Raw genomic sequence first — 20,940 nt, forward strand, 5'->3', positions numbered from 1 at the left:
CTAGGTCAGTGATGGCGAACCTTTTGAGCTCGGCGTGTCAGCATTTTGCAAAACCCTAACTTAACTCTGGTGCCGTGTCACATATAGAAATTTTTTGATATTTGCAACCATAGTAAAACAAAGACTTATATTTTTGATATTTATTTTATATATTTCAATGCCATTTAACAAAGAAAAATCAACCAAAAAAATGAGTTCGCGTGTCACCTCTGACACGCGTGTCATAGGTTCGCCATCACTGGCTTAGGGCATAGATATGTTCTTTATATAATAACTTAAACAAAAATAAAAAAAAGTTCACATTTCAAGAGAATTCAAATTATTCTGATGATTCCCTGACAATCTCCCTGCCCAATAATCTTATATTCTACTACTAAACAATATTCTAATTAAAACAATATTTTGATAAGTATTGATTATTGACTTCTTATATATATGTTGGGAGAAGTTACGTCAGTAGAATTATGTTAAGTTACATAATATACTTTTAGTCGCCTAAAATTATTTTTAAGACGATAAATATGTTTACCTAAATTGTCTGAACTGGTTTAGATAATTCACTATTAAACTAATTTAAAGAAACTTTTTCTTTAGTTACCCTAGGTTGAAATGATCTGTCATGTGTACATATTTAAGCTGCTGTAAAACCAGTAATATATATCATTCCCTATCTATAGTAATTTCATTAGAGGTTTTTAAAGAATGTTTATATCAGCGGTTCTTAACCTGTGGGTCGCGACCCCTTTGGCGGTTGAATGACCCTTTCACAAGGGTCGCCTAAGACCATCCTGCATATCAGATATTTACATTACGATTCATAACAGTAGCAACATTACAGTTATGAAGTAGCAACAAAAATAATTTTATGGTTGGGTCACAACATGAGGAACTGTATTTAAAGGGCCAGAAGGTTGAGAACCGCTGATCTATATGGTATAAATGGGGGATAAAAATGCCCCTTTGGCTCTTCCTCTCTCCCCCAAAAGAATATCTTAAGGTTGATTTGTTTTATTTATGTTTTATTTTGTTTTTGTTAATCCTCACCCAAGGATATTTTTTAAAATATATTTTTATTGATTTCAGAGAGGAAGGGAGAGGGAGAGAGAGAAACATCAATGATGAGAATCATTGATCAGCTGCTTCCTGCATGCCCTCTACTGGGGTTTGAGCCTGAAACCCTGGCCATGTACCCTGACTGAGGATTGAACTGACACCTCCTGGTTCATAGGTCAACTCTTAACCTCTGAGCCATACTGGCTGGGCCCGAGGATATTTTTCCATTGATCTTTTTTAGAGAAAGTGGAAGGGAGGGAGAATAGAGAAAGAGAGAGACATCGAGACATCAATGTGACATTGCCTGGTTGCCTCCTGTGTGCACCTAGATGCCAGGGATCAAACCTGCAACCCAAGCACTTGCTCTTGACCAGTAAATGAGCCCTCTACCCTTCTGTCTGAGAGCCCATGCTCTAACCACTTGAGCCACCCGAATATCTTAAGTTTCATATATGAGTGTTGGTATGACATTCTAAACTCTTCAAGGACAAATGATATAGCTTATACAAAATAATCTGCTACTAGAATCCAATTTATGTGGGTTCTGTTTGAAGAACATTCTTTTCTGGATGAGGGTTATTGACTATTTGAAATTCATAGAGAACCTTTTACAGAGTTTTCTGAAAGTGTCACAATGACTCCTGTTAGTAATATTTCCTGAGCCCAAATCTTTACATTGTATTTTATGCCTCTGTTATTGGGGGTAGGATATAAGACAAGAGATAAATTTCAGTTTGCAAAGTATACATTTTCTGCTCTAACATGTGCTGGAAAATTACTGGTAATTTAAATGTATGGAAAACTTGTGATGACTACATGAATTCTATTTTTCAATTGTAGATGCAGTAGGTTGCAGCTATCAATTTCTTTTTGTAAGTGATAAGGGTATAATTATGAGTAAGATACTTCCTATCTGGACACAGCAGCCATTTCTATCATGTGACACCTTATGGGATTCAATCATTTTCAAAATCTTGCTTATTTCACGGAGGGGTATCCCATAGTAGACATTTACTTTGTCTATTTCAGGTACCTATGGAGTTGTGTATAAGGGTAGACACAAAACTACAGGTCAAATAGTAGCCATGAAGAAAATCAGACTAGAAAGTGAAGAGGAAGGGGTTCCTAGTACGGCAATTCGGGAAATTTCTCTATTAAAAGAACTTCGTCATCCAAATATAGTCAGGTATGGTATATCTGGACTTAAACCATTTTCCGCATAGTATTTAAAATGTGCATTTCAATGTGGAAATATTTACATTTGCTTAATTTTTGTGTAACCTTGCTGAGTGGAACAGAACCCTGCTATTTTTGTTCATTGAGAATGCTGGAGGCAGGAAAAACAGGCTGTTAAAGCAGGCACAGAGTTAGAGGAGCTGGGTCATAGAGATTAGTATTTGGGGCTGAAAGATCAAGGTAAACTGGCTGTGGGAGAACGGGAAGACCTTTTCACTGAGCTTTGTCAACTCTCACTCAGAGCTCTGGTCCTTAAAGATCCCTTAATCGAAGTCCTAAGACAGGCAGCTAGGTTCAATGAAAAAGAAAAGTTTCGTTCTTCCTTTTTAAATATGTGGGCTGGTGTTTTGGGGTGGGTTGTCTTTCTAAAGGTCCAAGTTAGTATTTAGCTGAATTTGGGGGGACTGGATATAGTGAGCAACAATTAAGGTCAGATACTACTATAAATTTATTTCCATAATTTACCTTAATGGAAAGACAAGCTCTGAACAAGCAGTCAGCTTAGAAATGTCATTTTGGAATGGCCAAATTGTCATTTTGGAACGGTCAAAAATATTTATCAATTTTTTCACATAATTGTTTTATTTTTTAGTCTTCAAGATGTGCTCATGCAAGATTCCAGGTTATATCTCATCTTTGAATATCTTTCCATGGATCTAAAGAAATACTTGGATTCTATCCCTCCTGGTCAGTACATGGATTCTGCACTTGTTAAGGTAAGACGCTTGCCTAATTTTATTACTGTTCATTCACTGTGAATGTAAAGTGTCTGCTCTGTATTTCGCCTGTGTTGTGTGGGAGTAGCTTGGGAAAAGTGTTAGAAAGTAGATTGAGGAAGAAAAGAGTATTTCATTTTCTTTCCACAGTCCAGAGATTAGATTGTTAATAGGAACCATTTTTACTAGATGATTCTTCTAATTATAAAATGAAAAGTTGTGTCTGAGAGAACATAAAACTAATAACCATGTATTGTTGAAAACTAGGATATTCTGGTCTTGGAAAGCCAATTTTTTGTTGTCGAAAAGCTCCCTGCTGCAAGGAGGGGAACCTGAACGGGTTGCCCTAATGCAGCGGTTCTCAACCTGTGGGTCGCGACCCCTTTCACAGGGGTTGCCTAAGACCATCGGAAAACACATATAATTACATATTGTTTACAGTAGCAAAATTACAGTTATGAGGTAGCAACGAAAATAATTTTATGGTTGGTGGTCACCACAACATGAGGAACTGTATTAAAGGGTCGCAGCATTAGGAAGGTTGAGAACCACTGCCCTAGTGTATTCTGGTAAACGTGTAAAACAAAGTAACAAACACCTGGGGCAAGTGGTGTTGGCAGGTGGTTTTATTTTTTCTAATTTTGAATATGTTTTGATTAACTATTGTATACATTACATACTGTTAAACTATAAATGTATACACAATTATTTAAAAGTGATAACGTGTATAAAGTGAAAGTGTTTTATCCTTACACCAGCTTGAGCAAGCATTCTTCCAGTTGTCTTATAAAACAACTCTGAACTACTAAACAGTTTTTTCTGATCATTGTGTCTATTTAAACATAATGATAATATTCTCGTTGTCATTTCTTTTGGAATCTGACCAATGTCTCCAAAGAGGAAATAAGTATGTAAAGATAAAAGATAGAAGTGAAAAAGACCAGATTTATTCAAGATAGAAATAGAATTGTTATCAGTGTATAGAGCAAAAGTTTAAGAAACTTTCTCTACAGAAAACTAACTTGTGACTTAATGAGGAACCAAAAAAATAAGTAAAACAAAACGAATTCATATGGATATAGATGTGTGCATAAGGTGAATATCTTTGTCTTAGTGTACAAGCATGATATATTGTATATAAATGCTTCTTGTTCATCTCAGAAGCCCTAAAAGCTTTTTGGTAGTTAAATTATTTCCCTGTATTATAACTTCTTCTTTCTTTGAAACAAACTCACCAAGGTTATTTAGAAAATCATTTCGTGCTATGCAGTTAAGCTTCTAACATATTTTCTTCTTCCAGAGTTATTTGTACCAAATCCTACAAGGGATTGTGTTTTGTCACTCTAGAAGAGTTCTACACAGAGATTTAAAACCTCAAAATCTATTGATTGATGACAAAGGAACAATTAAACTGGCTGATTTTGGCCTTGCCAGAGCTTTTGGAATACCTATTAGAGTATATACACATGAGGTATGGAGAATCATGTGTTTTTGGTGCTTTTGAATATGTGATTGCTCGATTGTCTTCTATATTTGTTCTTTAAGTCAAGAAATAAGTGCTCAAAAAAGATTTCCACTCGGCCATATTAGTTTATTGCCGCAGCTCTGCACTCACCATTCATTGCATGCTATGTAAAAACGGAACTGGAACCGCTGAATATTTTTCCTTTGCTAGCTGGTGAGATGTTATGCTTTGTCAGTAGGGGGTGCTGGAAAAGCATTGCAGGAGGAACGGGTTTCCCTTAGAGTTTTCATTATTTCTTACTAGTCAGTCTTGAATTATTCCAATCCAATTACAGTTAATAATCCTTTATGTTAATTTTCCCCATTCAATCACCAAGTGGTTTCTTTCTGTCTCCCGATTGACTTCTCTCCGATACACAACCAAATTGGTTAAAAGATAGGTTTTGTTGCTTAAGGGGTACTGTTTTAGATACATTTTGGAGTATAAATATAATCATGTTTCATCAGTGTTATATTGATGACTTGGCATTTCATTTGTTATTTCTGAAGGGGAAGGGAATGTTGAATTGTGTAGTATAGGATTATAGTCATGTGTTGCTTAATGTCTGGGATATGTTCTGAGAAATATATCTGCAAGCCATTTTATCACTGCAAAACATACAGTGCACTTACACAAACCTAGATTCTATAATCTACTATATATTTAGGCTATATGGTATAACCTATTGCTGCTAGACTACAAATCTGTACAGTATGTTACTATACTGAATATTGTAGTCAGTTGTAAGACAATGATATGTGTCAAAACATAGAAGCTACAGCAACATACACTATAAAATTTTAAAAAATGGTTCACCTGTATAAGGCACTTAGGAAGCTTCAGGTTTGAAAGTTGTTCTGGGTGAGGCAGTGAGTGAGTGGCGAGTGAAATGTGAGTGAAGGCCTTGGATGTTACTGTACACTACTGTAGACTTGATAAACACTATGCACTTAGTAGACGACACTAGATGATTTTCTTTAAGCATAGTGTTGCACTATGACATTGGGAAAGCTATGACTTCTAGGAATTTTTTAGCTCCATTATAATCTTATGGGACCACCGTTGTATATACCACCCGTCTTTGACTGAAACGTTTTTATGTGTCACATGTCTGTATTGGCAAACAGTGTCTTCTGTGGAGTTGTCTACCCTTCAGCCCAAAGACTGTCCCCACATGAAAACTTAAAGCAGTGCTCATCTTGTTGGATGTCTTGGCTCATTTTTATCCTATTATATCATTTTCCCATGGCTGATGCCATTGACCTCACTGACTTTTAAGTTAAAGGTGATATTGTTACATTGGGTAAATTATATATACTAAAATAATCTGCTCTAGACCACTAATAAACTATTATGTGACTTTTTCATGTTTTTAGCATGTAAGCAGTACATGCAAACCATATAAACAGGCAATCATACAGGCTTCTAAAGGACAGTTGTAATGAAATATAAATGTGTACATTTAGGGAATTTAATGCACCACATTTACTCATTGTGAAAATCTGCTTTGTAATAGGTGGTCACACTTTGGTATAGATCTCCAGAAGTGTTGCTGGGGCCAGCTCGCTATTCGACTCCAGTTGACATTTGGAGTATAGGCACCATATTTGCAGAATTAGCAACTAAGAAACCACTCTTCCATGGGGATTCGGAAATTGACCAACTCTTCAGAATTTTCAGGTATTTTTTTTTATTAATTTAAGCTGTTAAGAACTTTAAAGGCAACATAATATAAATAAGATTATATTTCTGCTTTAATAACTTTTTGTTTCCTATGGCTTTTAGAGCTTTGGGTACCCCCAACAATGATGTGTGGCCAGAAGTGGAGTCTTTACAGGACTATAAGAATACATTCCCCAAGTGGAAACCAGGAAGCCTATCATCCCATGTCAAAAACTTGGATGACGATGGCTTGGATCTTCTCTCGGTAAGGAGTGCCCTTTATACTGTCATTGATGATTCTTAGGCAAATAGCTATTATGTCTGTTATGTTTATTGTATTAATAGCTCCATTTCAGATACCAAGAAATCCTAGTAATTATGAGAGGAGAATTAGTATGATATTTTTTTTGAGAATTAAATGAATTAGTTGTTTTCATTATTTTTCGTTTTTGTTTTTCTTGATCTAATAGCTTCAGATCAAAGGAAGGGAAGGTCAGGGTTAATAACACCTTTATTCTTATTTAAGTTGCTGATTTGTAGTAGCCTTCCTTTCCAGCTTTTTTGTCTCATTATATACTACTTTTTAGTTTATCCAAGTCAAAGGTGTTTCCTTTGTTGCTTCATTTTTTAGTTATTAAAACCTTCTACTGCATGAACTCCCATTTCTTACTTTGTGCCTTATTTCCACATCAGAAACATTAGGAGAAGGACTGAAGTAGTTCTCGAAAATGTTTCCCTTCTATTACATTGCCATTCCTAACTAATAGTTGTTTTCTTAGGAAAAACAAAACAGAAACAGTATTAGGACAAAAAAAATAAAATGTCCTAGGCCTGTTTCAGGAAGTTTGTTTTAGAACAGTATTTAAATATTGAGCTTTCAGGAGGAAGTAATAATAAATCTCTGCTAACTTGATTCCAGAAAAAAAAATAATGTTTTGGCAGTTTACTAAGCAAAGTAATCTATTGCTATGTCATCATATATATCTTCTAGTTCGTTTCTGGGCACCTTTCACACTTTATAAATCATTATTCCACCAAATTCAGCTTAGATTTCCCAATTGTTTGCAGTGAAGTCCAAAGACTTTTACCTGCTATTCAACATGTTGTGTATAATAGTGCTGATTTGAGGTAAAAGGCTTTCCATATTCTGGGCCCAGTCTATCTTTTTAACTTCAGTAATTTTTTAATACAAAGAATTTCACTTCAATGAAGAAAACAAAAATTAAATACTGTAAGTCAGAGGGCCTTAGTCTAGCTACTGGTCCTTCTTTGTTGCTGGAGGCTGTCCTGTGCATGGACATAATTTCCACCCAGTGGCTACAATCCAAAATGCCTCCAGACATTGCCAAGTCTCCCCTGAAGGGCAGTCTCACCCAGTTGAGAACCATTGCTGTAAGTCAAAAATAAGAAGATAAAATTTAAGGTCAATATTTAACTTTATTCCTCTTTTTTTGGTGATGTATAAATTAATATGAAATTGACTGATTCATTTAAAGGCTCATTTTAACTATATTTGTAACATTGCATTGGGTTTTGTTTTTACTTGGAACTTGTTGGAAGCTACATTAGAAACCACTATAGTTGCCACCATTTCAGGAATGTTGTAAATAACTCAGATGGCTATTTCTCAAAGTAAATATATTTAACTAGATATCTTTGTTAAATGTATGTTTTGGTTTTAAAGCTATTTCTGAATGCTAGTGTCTTAAACTATAATTTATAGCAAAAAGAGGTTATCAAAATACCTATAATTTAAGAAATAGGTTATTCTAGAGCTAGAGGGTAAAGTACAGTGGATGAGATACTTATGTAATTTAGTATTAAACTAATGAAAATGTTCATCTATAGATATTCATTAAAATTAGCTTATGGCTTATTAGGCTTATTAGAGAGTTTAGGCTTTATGGAGGTTTTTTTTTTTCTTTTTTTAATGGTTCATTTTTTAAATAAAAACCTTTTTCCTTTTTATCTTTCCCCTCCAGAAAATGTTAGTATATGATCCTGCCAAACGAATTTCTGGCAAAATGGCACTGGTTCATCCATATTTTAGTGATTTGGACAATCAGATTAAGAAGATGGAGCTTTCTGACAAGAGTTTCCACATGTTGTATCAAGAACAGATAGTCATATTTTTACTGTCAACTCTATTTTTGTCTTATGTGTTTTTGTCTTCTTTGTTGTAAAACTTAAGCTATACTTCATCTTCTAACTTCAAAGTTGTAACTTAAAAATGTAAATATTATTCTATATGAATTTAAATATAATTCTGTATATGTTTGCAGATCTCACTGTAACAGCTATTTCTTACTATAATAAAACTTCTGTATAAATCTAATATTGGTGTCAGGAATTGGGAAAAATTTGAGATAGCTTAAATCATTAAACCTTATATCAGTCCGGCTTTCCTGTAATTGGAACTGCTACAATTTAGCAAAGTGTACCAATTAAGTTCAGACTTCCTAATGCTTTCAAGTATTTGTATATTCTAGATGTTTAAATTTTCTTGTTAGTTTCTTGCCATGTGTTAACTGTACAACCTTCCTAAAGATGAATGTTTTTCTAATGGTATTTCAATTTGTGATCTAAAGGTTTAAGCATTCAGAATGAGAAAACTGCCCAGATTTGAGGAATAATGCTAAATTTATAGAGGTTTTCGGTAACTTAAAATACTAGCATTAGAGTATGCCATAGTTTACTAGGTTTTACAGCTAAAGATCAAGGACTGACCACAGTAGAAAAGAACAATTTAGAGAATTTATGAACTATCCTGTTTTTAGGTAGGTTATAGAAGATATTTGTCCAAGTGAATTCTTATTATGCCTTGGTCAGAGGTAGTAACTATGCGAAGGAGTTGCTTATCGTTGCTTTCAATTCTGACTTAAACACTATGTCAACATTTGCAAATAAAGTTTTTATTAGTAGCCTTAGAAGGTTCATGTATTTAGCTAAAATCACTAAATTGGGGAATTAAATTGTTTAATAATGCTGCTCATTATGATTCTTACTTATGAACAGCCTAATTTAAATTGTTATAGCCAAGAGAAATGTCTGTAAAAATAGTTTTATCAATTTTAGTGGACATCTATCCTTTGACCATATATCCTCTATTTTTCCTCCTGGTTACCTATGGCTTGGACAGGCATTCCTGTGTTATCGATCCTGTCACCCAATTGATTGGATATGTAATGGGTGATCTATAATCTAGATTGCCTTGGAATTTTTCCACTCTGTATGAGAAAGCGTATGGGTCACTTTCTTTGGCAGTGGGACTTATAAGATAAGAGGTTTGGTGGAAGCTAGCCTGCAGTAAGAATGCAGAGCCTTGGAGATGGAAGTCATTTGGAGTCATATTGTGGAGAGTTATTAAGAATTTATGGTGGGAATTTGGTAAATGAAAGGTCACACTATCAGCATATCTGATATAATTAAGTCTTGGTACTTATGGTTGTCACCAATGCGTGGGGCCTTGTGGATTTAGTAGAAGCAGCACAGAACCTCACTATTGCTTCATGGAGTTTAGTTTGAAAAGTCAGTAATTCATCAATTTAGAACCTACTTGGTGGATCAAGGCAATGAGATGATAGACCACTCATCAATTGCTATAATGAGGGACCTACTTTTCCTGCACATATCTGTGTAAAGTGTTTATGTCAGCTTCAGTGAGGGTGAAAAGCTACTGAACTGGATCTTCATGCATACTTTTAAATTGGCTTGTGCTATGGTGCTTCTGATTAATGTTAAAATGGAGCTTGTCTCTGCACCAGTGGGTTTTAAATCTGTTATGCACTAGAAACACCTGGGACTAACACTGCTTCTATCTGAACAATTTTGAAATTGAAAATTAGGGAATGTATTCCAGGAATTTTCAAAAGTTCCCCAAGCTGATTCTGATGTAGCCCACTTATCACATTTGGTGGTGAGTTTAACACTTAGACCTACATACAGTTTTAGTTCTTAAAACTTCATGCAATATCTTCCACTTGTCCTATTTCTATTTCAGTCTACGGTAGTGAGGAGAGAGGGCTGTACATTCATCACCCATCTAAGACTAATGTGCGTGAGCATACACTGAGAATTACTCTATCTTTGGATTCTTCCTAGTTTCTAGAGGAGGATTTTAAAATTTATTTTAACTTCAAATATAGACGCAGTAATGATGCAGAGGACTTTGAGGAGACTTGAGAGCTCTGTTAGAACAAACTTCTACATCCATTCCTTTAGCAAACTACTAGTTCATAAAAGGTCAACTTCAATCTCCCTGTTGAAATAGTTAACCATATTCAAAGGAGTCAGTGAGGTTCCATGGGGCCATGGACTCCTTTTACATTGAAGACAGAGCAAAGACAATTAGTGATGTTTGTGGAATGTGGAGTGAAGAGAGTAGTGGGTATTGTTGAAATAGGTTTCCGACAAGATGGATAGATTATTGAATGACTAAAGGAGAAGCGAAGGAAGGGAAGGATAAAGCATGAAAGGTCCTGCCAGAGAGTTACTGACTTAAAAATAGAATTTAGGAAAAGGCAAAGGTGGGGCAGTACTGGTATTGACAAGGACTGTAACCTTAGTCCTTTTGGAGAAGGGGTAACGTTCAATGAAGTATTTGGAAGGAAGAATAGACATTTTCATCTGTCGTAGTATAAATGTCAACTTTAAGGCCATCAAAGCTTCAGGAGGAATGTATTGAGAGACACTTGGCTGTTAAAGAGAGAAGGTATAATGAGAGCATTCCTTTAGAATGCTGAAGGTCTGTGGTTTCAAACATGTTAAAACAGATTTCTGGTCCATTTCCAGAGTCCCCATTGAGTAGGTCCCGTGTGGCCATGAATGTACTTTCTTAACAAGCTCCCAGGTGATGATGCTGATGGTGCAGGGGCCACATTGAGAATCACTACTGGAGTAGTTTTCAAAAGTCTAGAGAATTGAACAGAGGCCCAGTCAACTTGTTGGGTTTGTAGAGGTGCAGAGGAGAAATTGACCTAAAGTCAAGCATAGATCTGGAGAGATTAGAGCTTGGTTCCAGTCTGCCATTTCTGTCTGTAGCCTCGAATAAGTCACTTGGTGGCTTTGAGTCCATTTCCTCCATTGGGAGTTATTATTTCTATAAATAGGGTTGTTGTGAGGGATGAAGATAGGATTGCCAGGCATGCTGATATAATTTATCAAGATGTCCTAAGTAAATGTCCTTCTTTCAATTTATTACAAAAATTGGGCAGTTAGAGCTGTTTTTCTGCCACAGTAATTGGTGCTTAAATCATTTAAGTTGCAGCACTAGTTGAAGAGTATAGGTCAGTGGTTCTCAACCTTCCTAATGCCGCGACCCTTTAATACAGTTCCTCATGTTGTGGTGACCCCCGATTTCATTGTTACAAATTGAACATAATTAAAGCATAGTGATTAATCACAAAAACAGTATGTAATTATATATGTGTTTTCCGGTGGTCTTAGGCAACCCCTGTGAAAGGGTTGTTCGACCTCCAAAGGGGTCTCGACCCACAGGTTGAGAACGCTGGTATAGGCAAAGTTCCTGGTACACAGAAATTTTCTTTGAGCTCTCATCACTTCTTTCTCATTACCTCTTAAAGCCCTTCTCTTATTTTCTCTCTTACTAAATTACAAGTCCAGTGAGGGCAGGGGTCATGGTTTCGTTTGTTTTTAATTTTATTTTTCAGTTACAGTTTATATTCAGTATCATTTTGTGTTAGTGTCAGGTGTACAATATAGTTTGTGGTTAGACAATCATACTTTACAAAGTGGTCCCCCCAATGTTTCAAATACCCAACTACACTATACATAGTTATTACAATATTATTGACTATATTTCCTACATTGTACTTTGCATCCCTGGAACTATTTTGTAACTACCAATTTGTAGTTTTTAATTGCTTTATCTTTTTCACTCAGCCCCGTACCGGCCCCCCCCCCCCCCTTTCTGGCAACCATCAATCTGTTCTCTATGAGTCTGTTTCTATTTTGTGTATTTGTTTATTTTGCTCTTTAGATTCCACATTTAAGTGAAATCATATGTTACTTGTCTTGCTCTGACTTATTTCACTTAGCATAGTACCCTCTAGGTCCATCCATGCTGTTGTAAATGGTAAGATTTCGTTCTTTTTTATGGCCGAGTAATATTCTAGTGCATACATGTACCACAACTTGTTATCTACTCATCTATTGATGGACACTTGGGTTGCTTCATATCTTGGCTATTATAAATAATGCTGCAATGAACATAGAGGTGTATATATTCTTTTGAATTAGTGTTTTTTGGGTTTCTTTGGATGTATATACCCAGAAGTGACATCACTGGGTCATAAGGCAGTTCCATGTTTAATTTTTTGAGGAAACTATACTATTTTTCATAATGGCTGTACCAATCTGCATTCCCACCAACAGTGCACTTTAGGGTTCCCTTTTCTCCACATCCTCACCAACACTTGTTTGTTAATTTATTGATGATAGCCATTCTGACAGGTGTGAGGTGATATCTCATTTGGCTTTAATTTGCATCTCTCTGATTAGTGACATTGAGCATCTTTTCATATGTCTATTGGCCATTTATATGTCCTCTTTGGAGAAGTGTCTATTCAGATCCTCTGAGGAGTCATGTTTTGTTCTTCAATCCTCACAGCCCTTGATCTAATATGAGCATTTGACACGATTCCAGTCCTTTAAGGTTGCCCAAAGGTAGTGGTCCCTCACCTACAATAATAATTGAACATCTCTAGTAAGCGGCCACTATATTTTATATACATTTCCTCTCTTTTTCACAGTGACCTTGTAAGGAAGAGGGCATTTTTATTTTACAAATGATTTAACCAAGATTCTAGAGCTTAAGAATTAGCCAAAGGTCACAAGGCTAGTCAATGCCAGAGCAAGGACCTGTCTGGGGCTTAAAATACATATTTTTAAGGGAGAGATAGAAACATCAATGATGACAGTATCATCGATTGAGTGCCTCCTGCACGCCTGCTACTGGGGATCGCGCCGCCAAACCAGGCATGTGCCCTGATTGGTAATCAAACTTACCTCCTAGTTCATAGGTCAATGCTCAACCACTGACCTATGGAATTGTCAGTTTGAATTGGGATTCTGTCCTTTAAACTTCAGAGTCCTGACTAATACAGCTGCAATTGGATAAATAATTTTAGAAGAACTCTCAATTTAAGCACCCTTGAAGTTATAAGTCCTTACATAATTAAATATCTTCCTTCTTTAAACTTCTTTATTGCTCAGAACCATTGCTTTCCTCAGGATTTCTAGTATTGATTGTGTAAATGTATGGTATGCATATTGACCTTTCAAAGAATCTACAAACTTTTGAGGAATGTTTATATGTGGGTCTCTCCTGGTTACCAGGCAGGAGTAGAAATCCGTAGAACACACTTTCCTACAGGCAATTATTCTTTCCCTTGATAGGATTTCAAAACCATGTTATGCTTCCCTGTTAAGGAAATAATGCCATAACAAAAGCAGAACGTATTTGAAGAATTTATTGGCTAATGAGTATTAGGAGATCTTTATATTGGTAAAGAGCTTCGAAGTAATTAAATAGCATATGCTGTTTCAGTAGGCAGAAGCTTCCTATACCATAAAAATGCTCTTAACTGTAAAACAAGAATAATTATAACACATTCTTTACAATACAGAGAGAAAAAATACATTTCCCAACAAAACATAGTTATTTGTCTCAATGGTTCTGGTATGACAAACATATTTATGTGCAAGAAAATGTAAGTATGTTCTTCATGAAGTGTGCTCACTGTTTCTGAGATCCAAATGGGGAGCAGAACATTTGCTCTACCTTAAATCTTCTTGCTAGAATTTGAACATAGTTTTAAAAGTGCTTTGTGGCTTCTTGTTTGAAATACTTCTGTACAAGCACTAATGGAAAATGGCTCTGAACGTAAAAGTTTGCAATTTCCCAGGTGAGCACAAAACAGTGTGACAAGTCAGCATCAATCTGAAGCCCCATGAACTGATGACAAACATCTTGTTATTTATCTGTTGGGAACTCTTAATTACTCATGCTAACAGAAGGTCATAGCAGCTTGGATGACCCCAAAGAGCAAACATCTCACCTAGGTAACCCACCCACTTTCAGCAGTAAATCTTATTTCCTAGTTAGTGAAATCAGAAAATATTAGAATTGAATGGGAACTTGGGTATCACAATTCAATACTTATCTTTCCAAGGAGCAACCTGGAATTTCTGCAATAGAGTGAGAAATAGAAGTTAGGTTTTCTGACATTCAGTTTAAAGAGATTCCTACTCCTTTAGATTGACTCTGATAGTGAAGTTGGGTATTAATAATGGAGTCTAGAAACAAATTATGTGTTTTAAGGAGAAAATATTCAGGCAGGAGAGAACCCAAGTAATTAGTGAGAAGAAAAATAGAAGTCAGATCAGAGAATGTTGCATAGGTTTTCAGTTCTTAGGAATTAACAGTGAAATAGCCCACAGTGCAAGCAGCACATGCAAGGCAAGCAACTACATAAGTGACAGGCATTGTGTTCTTTGCAAGAGCAATAGCAGTTTCGTTCTCTACTTCCCTTCAGAGGGTGGTCTGGGATTTAACTTAGGTGCTGCGGGTATTTTTTAAAGACCACATTTAAAAAAATCTGAAGAGCTATCCAGCTGAAATTTAATTATGTATCAGACAATAAACACTGTGATAGTTAATATTACATATTCATAAGGCCTTTGGTACTGTAATAGCTAATATATGTAGAGTAGAGGGAAAAGGCAAAGAATTCAACTTCATCTCTTATCCTTTTTCAAGAGAAAAATGAGATACCATGTTTGGAATATTTCCTAGCATGGCCCCAAACACAATAATTCAGCATGTCTAATGGCAAAAAATAAAAGAATTATTCACAAACAGAAATTGGACTTTTGAGCAGATGTTTATTTAAATACAAACAGCAACTCCTACTTTTCCTGTTATCTCCAGTGATGTGATGCAACATTTTTACCAGAAGAAGCGCTTTTTAAAAACAGCCTTCCAGGGCGAGAATAAACAATACTATATTTGGCTAACAGCTGCTTTGGGAAATGGAGATGTCAGCAGAGCTGAATGTTGTTTAAAGAAAACTAATTATCCAGCTACCTTTGACTTGGATTGGAGTAAATGAGGCACTTCCCTATTTGCCCTAGAATGTTTTGTCTAGGATTTAAATATTAAGTATTAGATATTTCACTTCCTCTATCATGGATTTGAAGAAGTGTTCCTTGTGTCTGATTTTGCTGCCCAAACCACTTTGGGTCATCGGGTACTGCACAAGTTTTGCCTCTGCTTATTCATCCACTGTTTACTGTGTTCAGTTCAAAGCAGTGTGTTTATGGACACATGAGAACCCAGATAACCTAGTGACATAGAGTGTGGTTGCGTTTGTGTGATTTTAGTTATGCAAATGTCAAATAACACAAAGTTTATGAGTAACATCTCGTGTAGATTTTGGAATAATGTCAATACCCCAGTTTTTGGAAATTCGTTTTCAGCTTGGCAAGCGAGCGAGCTGTGGAACTGGTTTACGCTATTACTCAGAGCTCGTTGGCTGGTCACAGAAATACCTGCGGCCCTTTGTTGGTGTTGCATGAGCCAGGCTGTGTTTTCCCAGAATTAGAACTCCCGCAGGTGCCTGTGGTGATGACTCTGTGCTTATTTGAACATTTTCCCTTTGGTACTTGGAAATGTGTTTACACTCTGACGCTATCTCATCTGAGCCCTCATTAAATGGGGGTGACAATGCTAGTGCTGAAACCTGGGCCTGAGAATTGGGCCTTTTCGAATGAACTTCGGATGTGCTTTCATGTCACAAAGAAGGCCACGCAAACAACTCCCAGGGCACATTTTAGAGAGCGGACTCCATAAAAGGTTAATGGTAATCTTGAGAAAATAAAGAGCAGCTTTAGCAAAAATACTCAACAGTTGTAGATTTTGAGGAAACATCTCTCTACACTTATTTCTGTGGAATAATCAGTATTAAGTTATGTAAGTTCTTCAAGAATATAGGGGTAGGCAAAAGTAGGTTTATAGTTGTAATACAAATAATACAACAGTTAGTAACAATACAAGAATAAACTCTTTCATATATTCACAACTGTAAACCTACTTTGCCCACCTCTGTATATCTTCTGTATAAAATCCAGTATATGATTTTCATATGTACAGTTATTAGAAAATAATTCTGGGACAAGCACAGGTTTAATGATTCTATAAATGTTTGATCATGCAACAAGTATTTATTGAACATGATTATGAGTCAGATGTGCTAGGACGTGAGGACACGGTGTTCGATGAAATAGACTCATGGTTCTTGCCTTGGTGGACTTATGTTCTTGTAGGAAAGACAGGTCATAAGCAAACAAATAAATGTAATGGATGTTAGAATGGGACTCTTCCTGCTGGTGTTGACTAAGCCCAATAAGATCAGAATTTCATATCTGATATGCAGATTTACAAGGAAATGGCTCTAAGAACCTGTCCCACAACTCTCAGGTCCAGGATAAGCTGCACAATTCCCAGGGCCCAGTGCAAAATAAAAATGCGGGGCCTCTTGTTCAAAAAATAAGAAATTCAAGGCAGCAACAGCAGCACATGAAACCAAGTGCAGGCCCTTCCAAGGGGGCGTGGAGGCTGGGCTGTGCGACTGCCCGGTCACATGTCCATGTGACCCTGTGTAGATCCTTTAGCAAAGTAAGAAAATAAAAAGGCAGAGTGGAGAGGAGAGATATTGGAGGTGGTGATCTTTGCAGAACTGGGCTGTGCTTTGCGAATGCACCCGTCTAACCCAAGTCTAGGGGGGAAGTGGGTCAAAGGCACTCCTTGAAGAACTCTGAAACATTTCATGCTATGGTCAACACAGAACTGGTGCCGGCTTGAGGCCTGAAAAAACTAAAGCAAGTTGTGACTGAAACCTGCTCCTGCCCACCATATCTGCATGACAGGAGAAGCCACTGCAATGGGGCCCACCTGCATGTCTGGAGCTCGTGGTTCCAAGAATTGATTGTTTGCCTGACTGTGTTGGGGCCCAGAGGGAGAGAGAGCTGGAGGAGTCTCTTGGACCAGTCTGCACTTGCCAAATGGCATTAAGCCTGCCTCCAATACTAGGACAATGGAGTCTCCTGCCTTTCAGGATAGCCAGGCCCCTGTCACTCATCCTCTATGCACCTTTGTAAAATTAAAATTTAATATATTATGAAATATTTTTATATAAACTATAAATAGCAGTATACACTATCCCCATGTATCCATCACCCAGTGTCATTATTGCATTTTAAACCCTCAGTGTCTCTCTCCCTGATCACATTTTCCTTTCTTCCCCCAAAGGATTTATTTCTGTATACTTTTTAAAATTTATAATTTTACATGTCTATCATATCCATCTATCTATGATCTTCATCATCATCATAGTGCTTGCTTTTATGCTTTATATAAAGGATATTAGAGATTCTGAAATTTATGTTGTTTGTCTTTATGAGATTCATTCATGTTGATAAATGTAGCTATAGTTCGTTTGCTTTCACTGCTGTATAGGATTCCATTGCCTGACTCTACTGCAATTTATTCATCTCTTCTATTAACAGATACTTATTTCTCATGCTTTGCTTTTATGAACATGCTGCTCTAAGTTTTATTCTGCATATTTTCATTGCTCCTGTGCAAGGGGTTTTGGGGTTGTTTTTGATAGATCCATTCCTTGACCTTCCCTTACTCTGCTCTGTACCTCAGAGACCTGACCCACACAGGTTGCATTTCCCAGACTCCTGTGCACCTGGCTGGCTTCTGGACTGAGCCAATGGGAGGCACTGGTGGGAGACGGAGGAGAGAAGTCATAGTGCTTATCTCCGTCTCCCTCAGATGGTGTCACTCCTGCATCTCCAGCTCCCATTGCACTCCTGGTTCTAGCTTCTGCCCAGAGACTCCAACTCACTCCTGGTCTCCCGTAGCCCCAATTTTTGGCTCCGTCACCTGGGTCGTAGTGGGTTCTGAAGTGGCTAGTCCCTCATTACCTCACTGTCTACTTTTTGACCTCTCCGCTCTTTCAATCCCCAGGTAACCAGTTCCTTAGATTAAATTCTTTTGTTTCAATACTTGGAATGTTTTTTCGTTTTTCTCTTTTCTCTTAATATATAGGTTTTGCATGTCTTTAATTCCAAATTACTCTCCAAGCTAGGCATACCAATTTACATGTTTACCAACAGTGTATAAGAGTTCCCATTGTGCCCTGGCCGGGTGGCTCAGTCGGTTGGATAGTTGTCCCATACACCAAAAAGGTTGCGGGTTTGATACCTGGTCAGGGCACATACCTAGGTTGTGGGTTTGATCCCTGGTTGGAACTTTTACGGGAGGCAACTAATCAATGTTTCTCTCTCTCTCTCTCTCTCTCTCTCTCTCTCTATCTCTCTCTCAAATAAAAATCAATAAAAACATACCCTCAGGTGAGGATTTAAAAAAAAGTTTCCATTGTTATAATCCTAACCAACTCATATTAAATATTGTCAGACTTTTAAAGTTTTGCTAGTCTTAATGATCTCAAACAATGTTTCACTGCTTAGTTCCCTTTTCTTGAACTGAGGGTCTTTCTATATATTATTGACCATTTAGGTTTTCCTGGTGAATTGCTTATTTGCCTATTTTTTGACTCTTTGGTTCTAATCAGTTTATAGGAGTTGCTTATATTCTGCATGCTAATCTTGTTGGTTATATACATGGCAAATACCTTCTTCCATTCTTTGTCTTGTTCCCATCTTTCAATGGTGTCTTCTCATGGATAGGAATTCCTAGTTTTAATGTAGTTCTCACATAGTTTTATTGTTTCCCTGCTTGAGCCGCACAACATTGCTTTGGGGCAGAACCTGATCCATTGTGAGCTAAGCTGTATAACCAGACTACCTGTATTGACAAACGTTTACAACCCGGATTTTCTGGACCCAGATGTGCAAGAAGCGGCTCACAGCTGGCTTGTCAAGGAATCCCATGTCAGCAATTCCCGTTAGAATAGATGGGTGGACTCAGAAAGGCCGAGGCTCTAATTGCTGCAGGTCCCAGCTGGGAGCAGGGAGGGCGCGCGGCTTCATGGGGGGCACCTCCCACGCTCCACTAAGCCCACCTATACCTCAGACTCCGTGGAACGCAAGCCTGTAGTGGGAACATGTTTCTTTCCGTTGAAACTGAGCCTGGCTTGGAAAGTTTATTGGAAACGTAACCAGGTCTGTTCAATGTGGCCAACTGGCAACCAAGAGCCATGCTGGGTTGGAGCAGAGAACACAGGCGGGTGCAGGCAGAGCCTCCCGCGGCCACAGGCAGCAGATCCAGCCAAGCACGACTGCTCAGCGGGCGGAGGCCTGGAGCTCAGGACCCGCTGCGCTGCCCGGGCTGCCCAGCCCACTGTGACCGCTCACTCCCCGCCACAAAGGTCGGGGGCTCTGGGAACACTTGTGTTATAGAAGAGTTATTACTTGCATATGATATTTAAAAATGCAAACAATAAACAAAAATGGCAAAAGTCTTGCTTCTTTCTTGTTCTCATCTGGGTTCCTACCTCTCGTTCCCGTCCCCTTACCTCCCTTCCCCTCTAAGATTTTCTTTATAGAAAATTAAGCAAATATGAATATATGTTGTTATACTTCCCTGTTTTTACACAAAAATTGCATATTATCCAGACCGATTAAAAAAACACCACACGACAGATCTAGAAGATGTTTGATCAAGAATTTTTAAATCAGGTTTTCATTTTATTGGATATCTTCTATGAGTTGACTGTCATTTTGATAATTTTTTCTTACCACAATTTAAAAGTTTTCTTACAAAATCTGTGGTCAGCCATCAGTTCAAGAAAGATGGGTATAAACAGGGTGATTAAAAAATGTTTCTGAATCAGAAAAAAAGGGCTTATGGTATTTTACTAAAGAAAATTTTGAGAATAGAGAAAAGCACAAAGAAGAAAATAAAATTTAATAGTAATTTTACTACCCAGAAATATTATAGTGATATCCATTATAGTGTATAGGATTCAGTATTTCATACCAGATATATTACACATCCCAATAAAATGCAAATACAATTAACATATATTTAAACTGTAAAGTTGAAAAGCATTAATCAATACTGTTTACCATAAAATCACAAATGTTCAGAATCCAAGCTCATTGGTGACAACCTTGTGACATATTGATGTGTTAGCTTGCTCTCTCTCTGTATTTATTTTTCACATATGTTTCCTTTAATTATTATTATTATTACTATTATTATTATTATTTTGTTAATCCTCACCCGAGGATATTTTTCCATTGATTTTTAGGGAGAGTGGAGGAGATAGGGAAGGACAGAGAGAAACATTGATGTGAGAGAAACACATCGATTGGTCGCCTCCGGCCAGTGCCAGGGCCCGAGGAGCCTGCAACCAAGGTATGTGCCCTGGATCAGAATTGAACCCAGGACCCTTTGGTCCGCAGGCCCACTCTCTATCCACTGGGCCTAACCAGGTAGGGCTATATATATTATTTTTTAAAAAGATTCTTAAATAGAGGCACATGTTGATTCTGTGGCTAGTGTAAAGAATTACATCACTTCTCTATTTAGTTCAATGAATTTCAACAAGTATTTATTCACTACTTTAATTATAATAGTAACTAGAGGCCCAGTGCACAAAAATTTGTGCACTCGGGGGGAGGGGGAGGGGGGGGGGGGGCGCAGCCCGGCCTGTGCCCTCGCAGTCTGGGACCCCTCGGGAGATAACGACCTGCTGGCTTAGGCCTGCTCCCGGG

The 20,940-nt window shown here is 37.3% G+C and overlaps 1 protein-coding gene across 5 annotated transcripts in view; it reads left to right on the top strand.

Annotated features, from left to right (window-relative positions):
- The window catches only part of CDK1 (cyclin-dependent kinase 1), a 23,511-nt gene extending 2,996 nt beyond the window's left edge, over positions 1 to 20,515 (top strand). Inside the window, exons 3-9 of one of the 5 annotated variants that reach the window (XM_014538730.1) lie at positions 2,083 to 2,239; positions 2,882 to 3,005; positions 4,306 to 4,476; positions 6,026 to 6,189; positions 6,295 to 6,436; positions 8,154 to 8,158; positions 14,112 to 14,160. In XM_014538730.1, coding sequence (XP_014394216.1) covers positions 2,083 to 2,239; positions 2,882 to 3,005; positions 4,306 to 4,476; positions 6,026 to 6,189; positions 6,295 to 6,436; positions 8,154 to 8,158; positions 14,112 to 14,145 — 797 coding nt within the window. In that variant the 3' untranslated portion in view covers positions 14,146 to 14,160. Of the gene's footprint in view, positions 1 to 2,082; positions 2,240 to 2,881; positions 3,006 to 4,305; positions 4,477 to 4,595; positions 4,767 to 6,025; positions 6,190 to 6,294; positions 6,437 to 8,153; positions 9,155 to 12,227; positions 12,313 to 14,111; positions 14,161 to 20,474 lie in introns of those variants that run through there. The other 4 variants (XM_014538729.1, XM_014538728.1, XM_014538731.1 and 1 more) reach the window with 4 other exon arrangements.
- Positions 20,516 to 20,940: the final 425 nt, after the last annotated feature.

Source organism: Myotis brandtii, unplaced genomic scaffold (assembly GCF_000412655.1).
Source record: "Myotis brandtii unplaced genomic scaffold, ASM41265v1 scaffold196, whole genome shotgun sequence".
Lineage (NCBI taxonomy): Eukaryota > Metazoa > Chordata > Mammalia > Chiroptera > Vespertilionidae > Myotis > Myotis brandtii.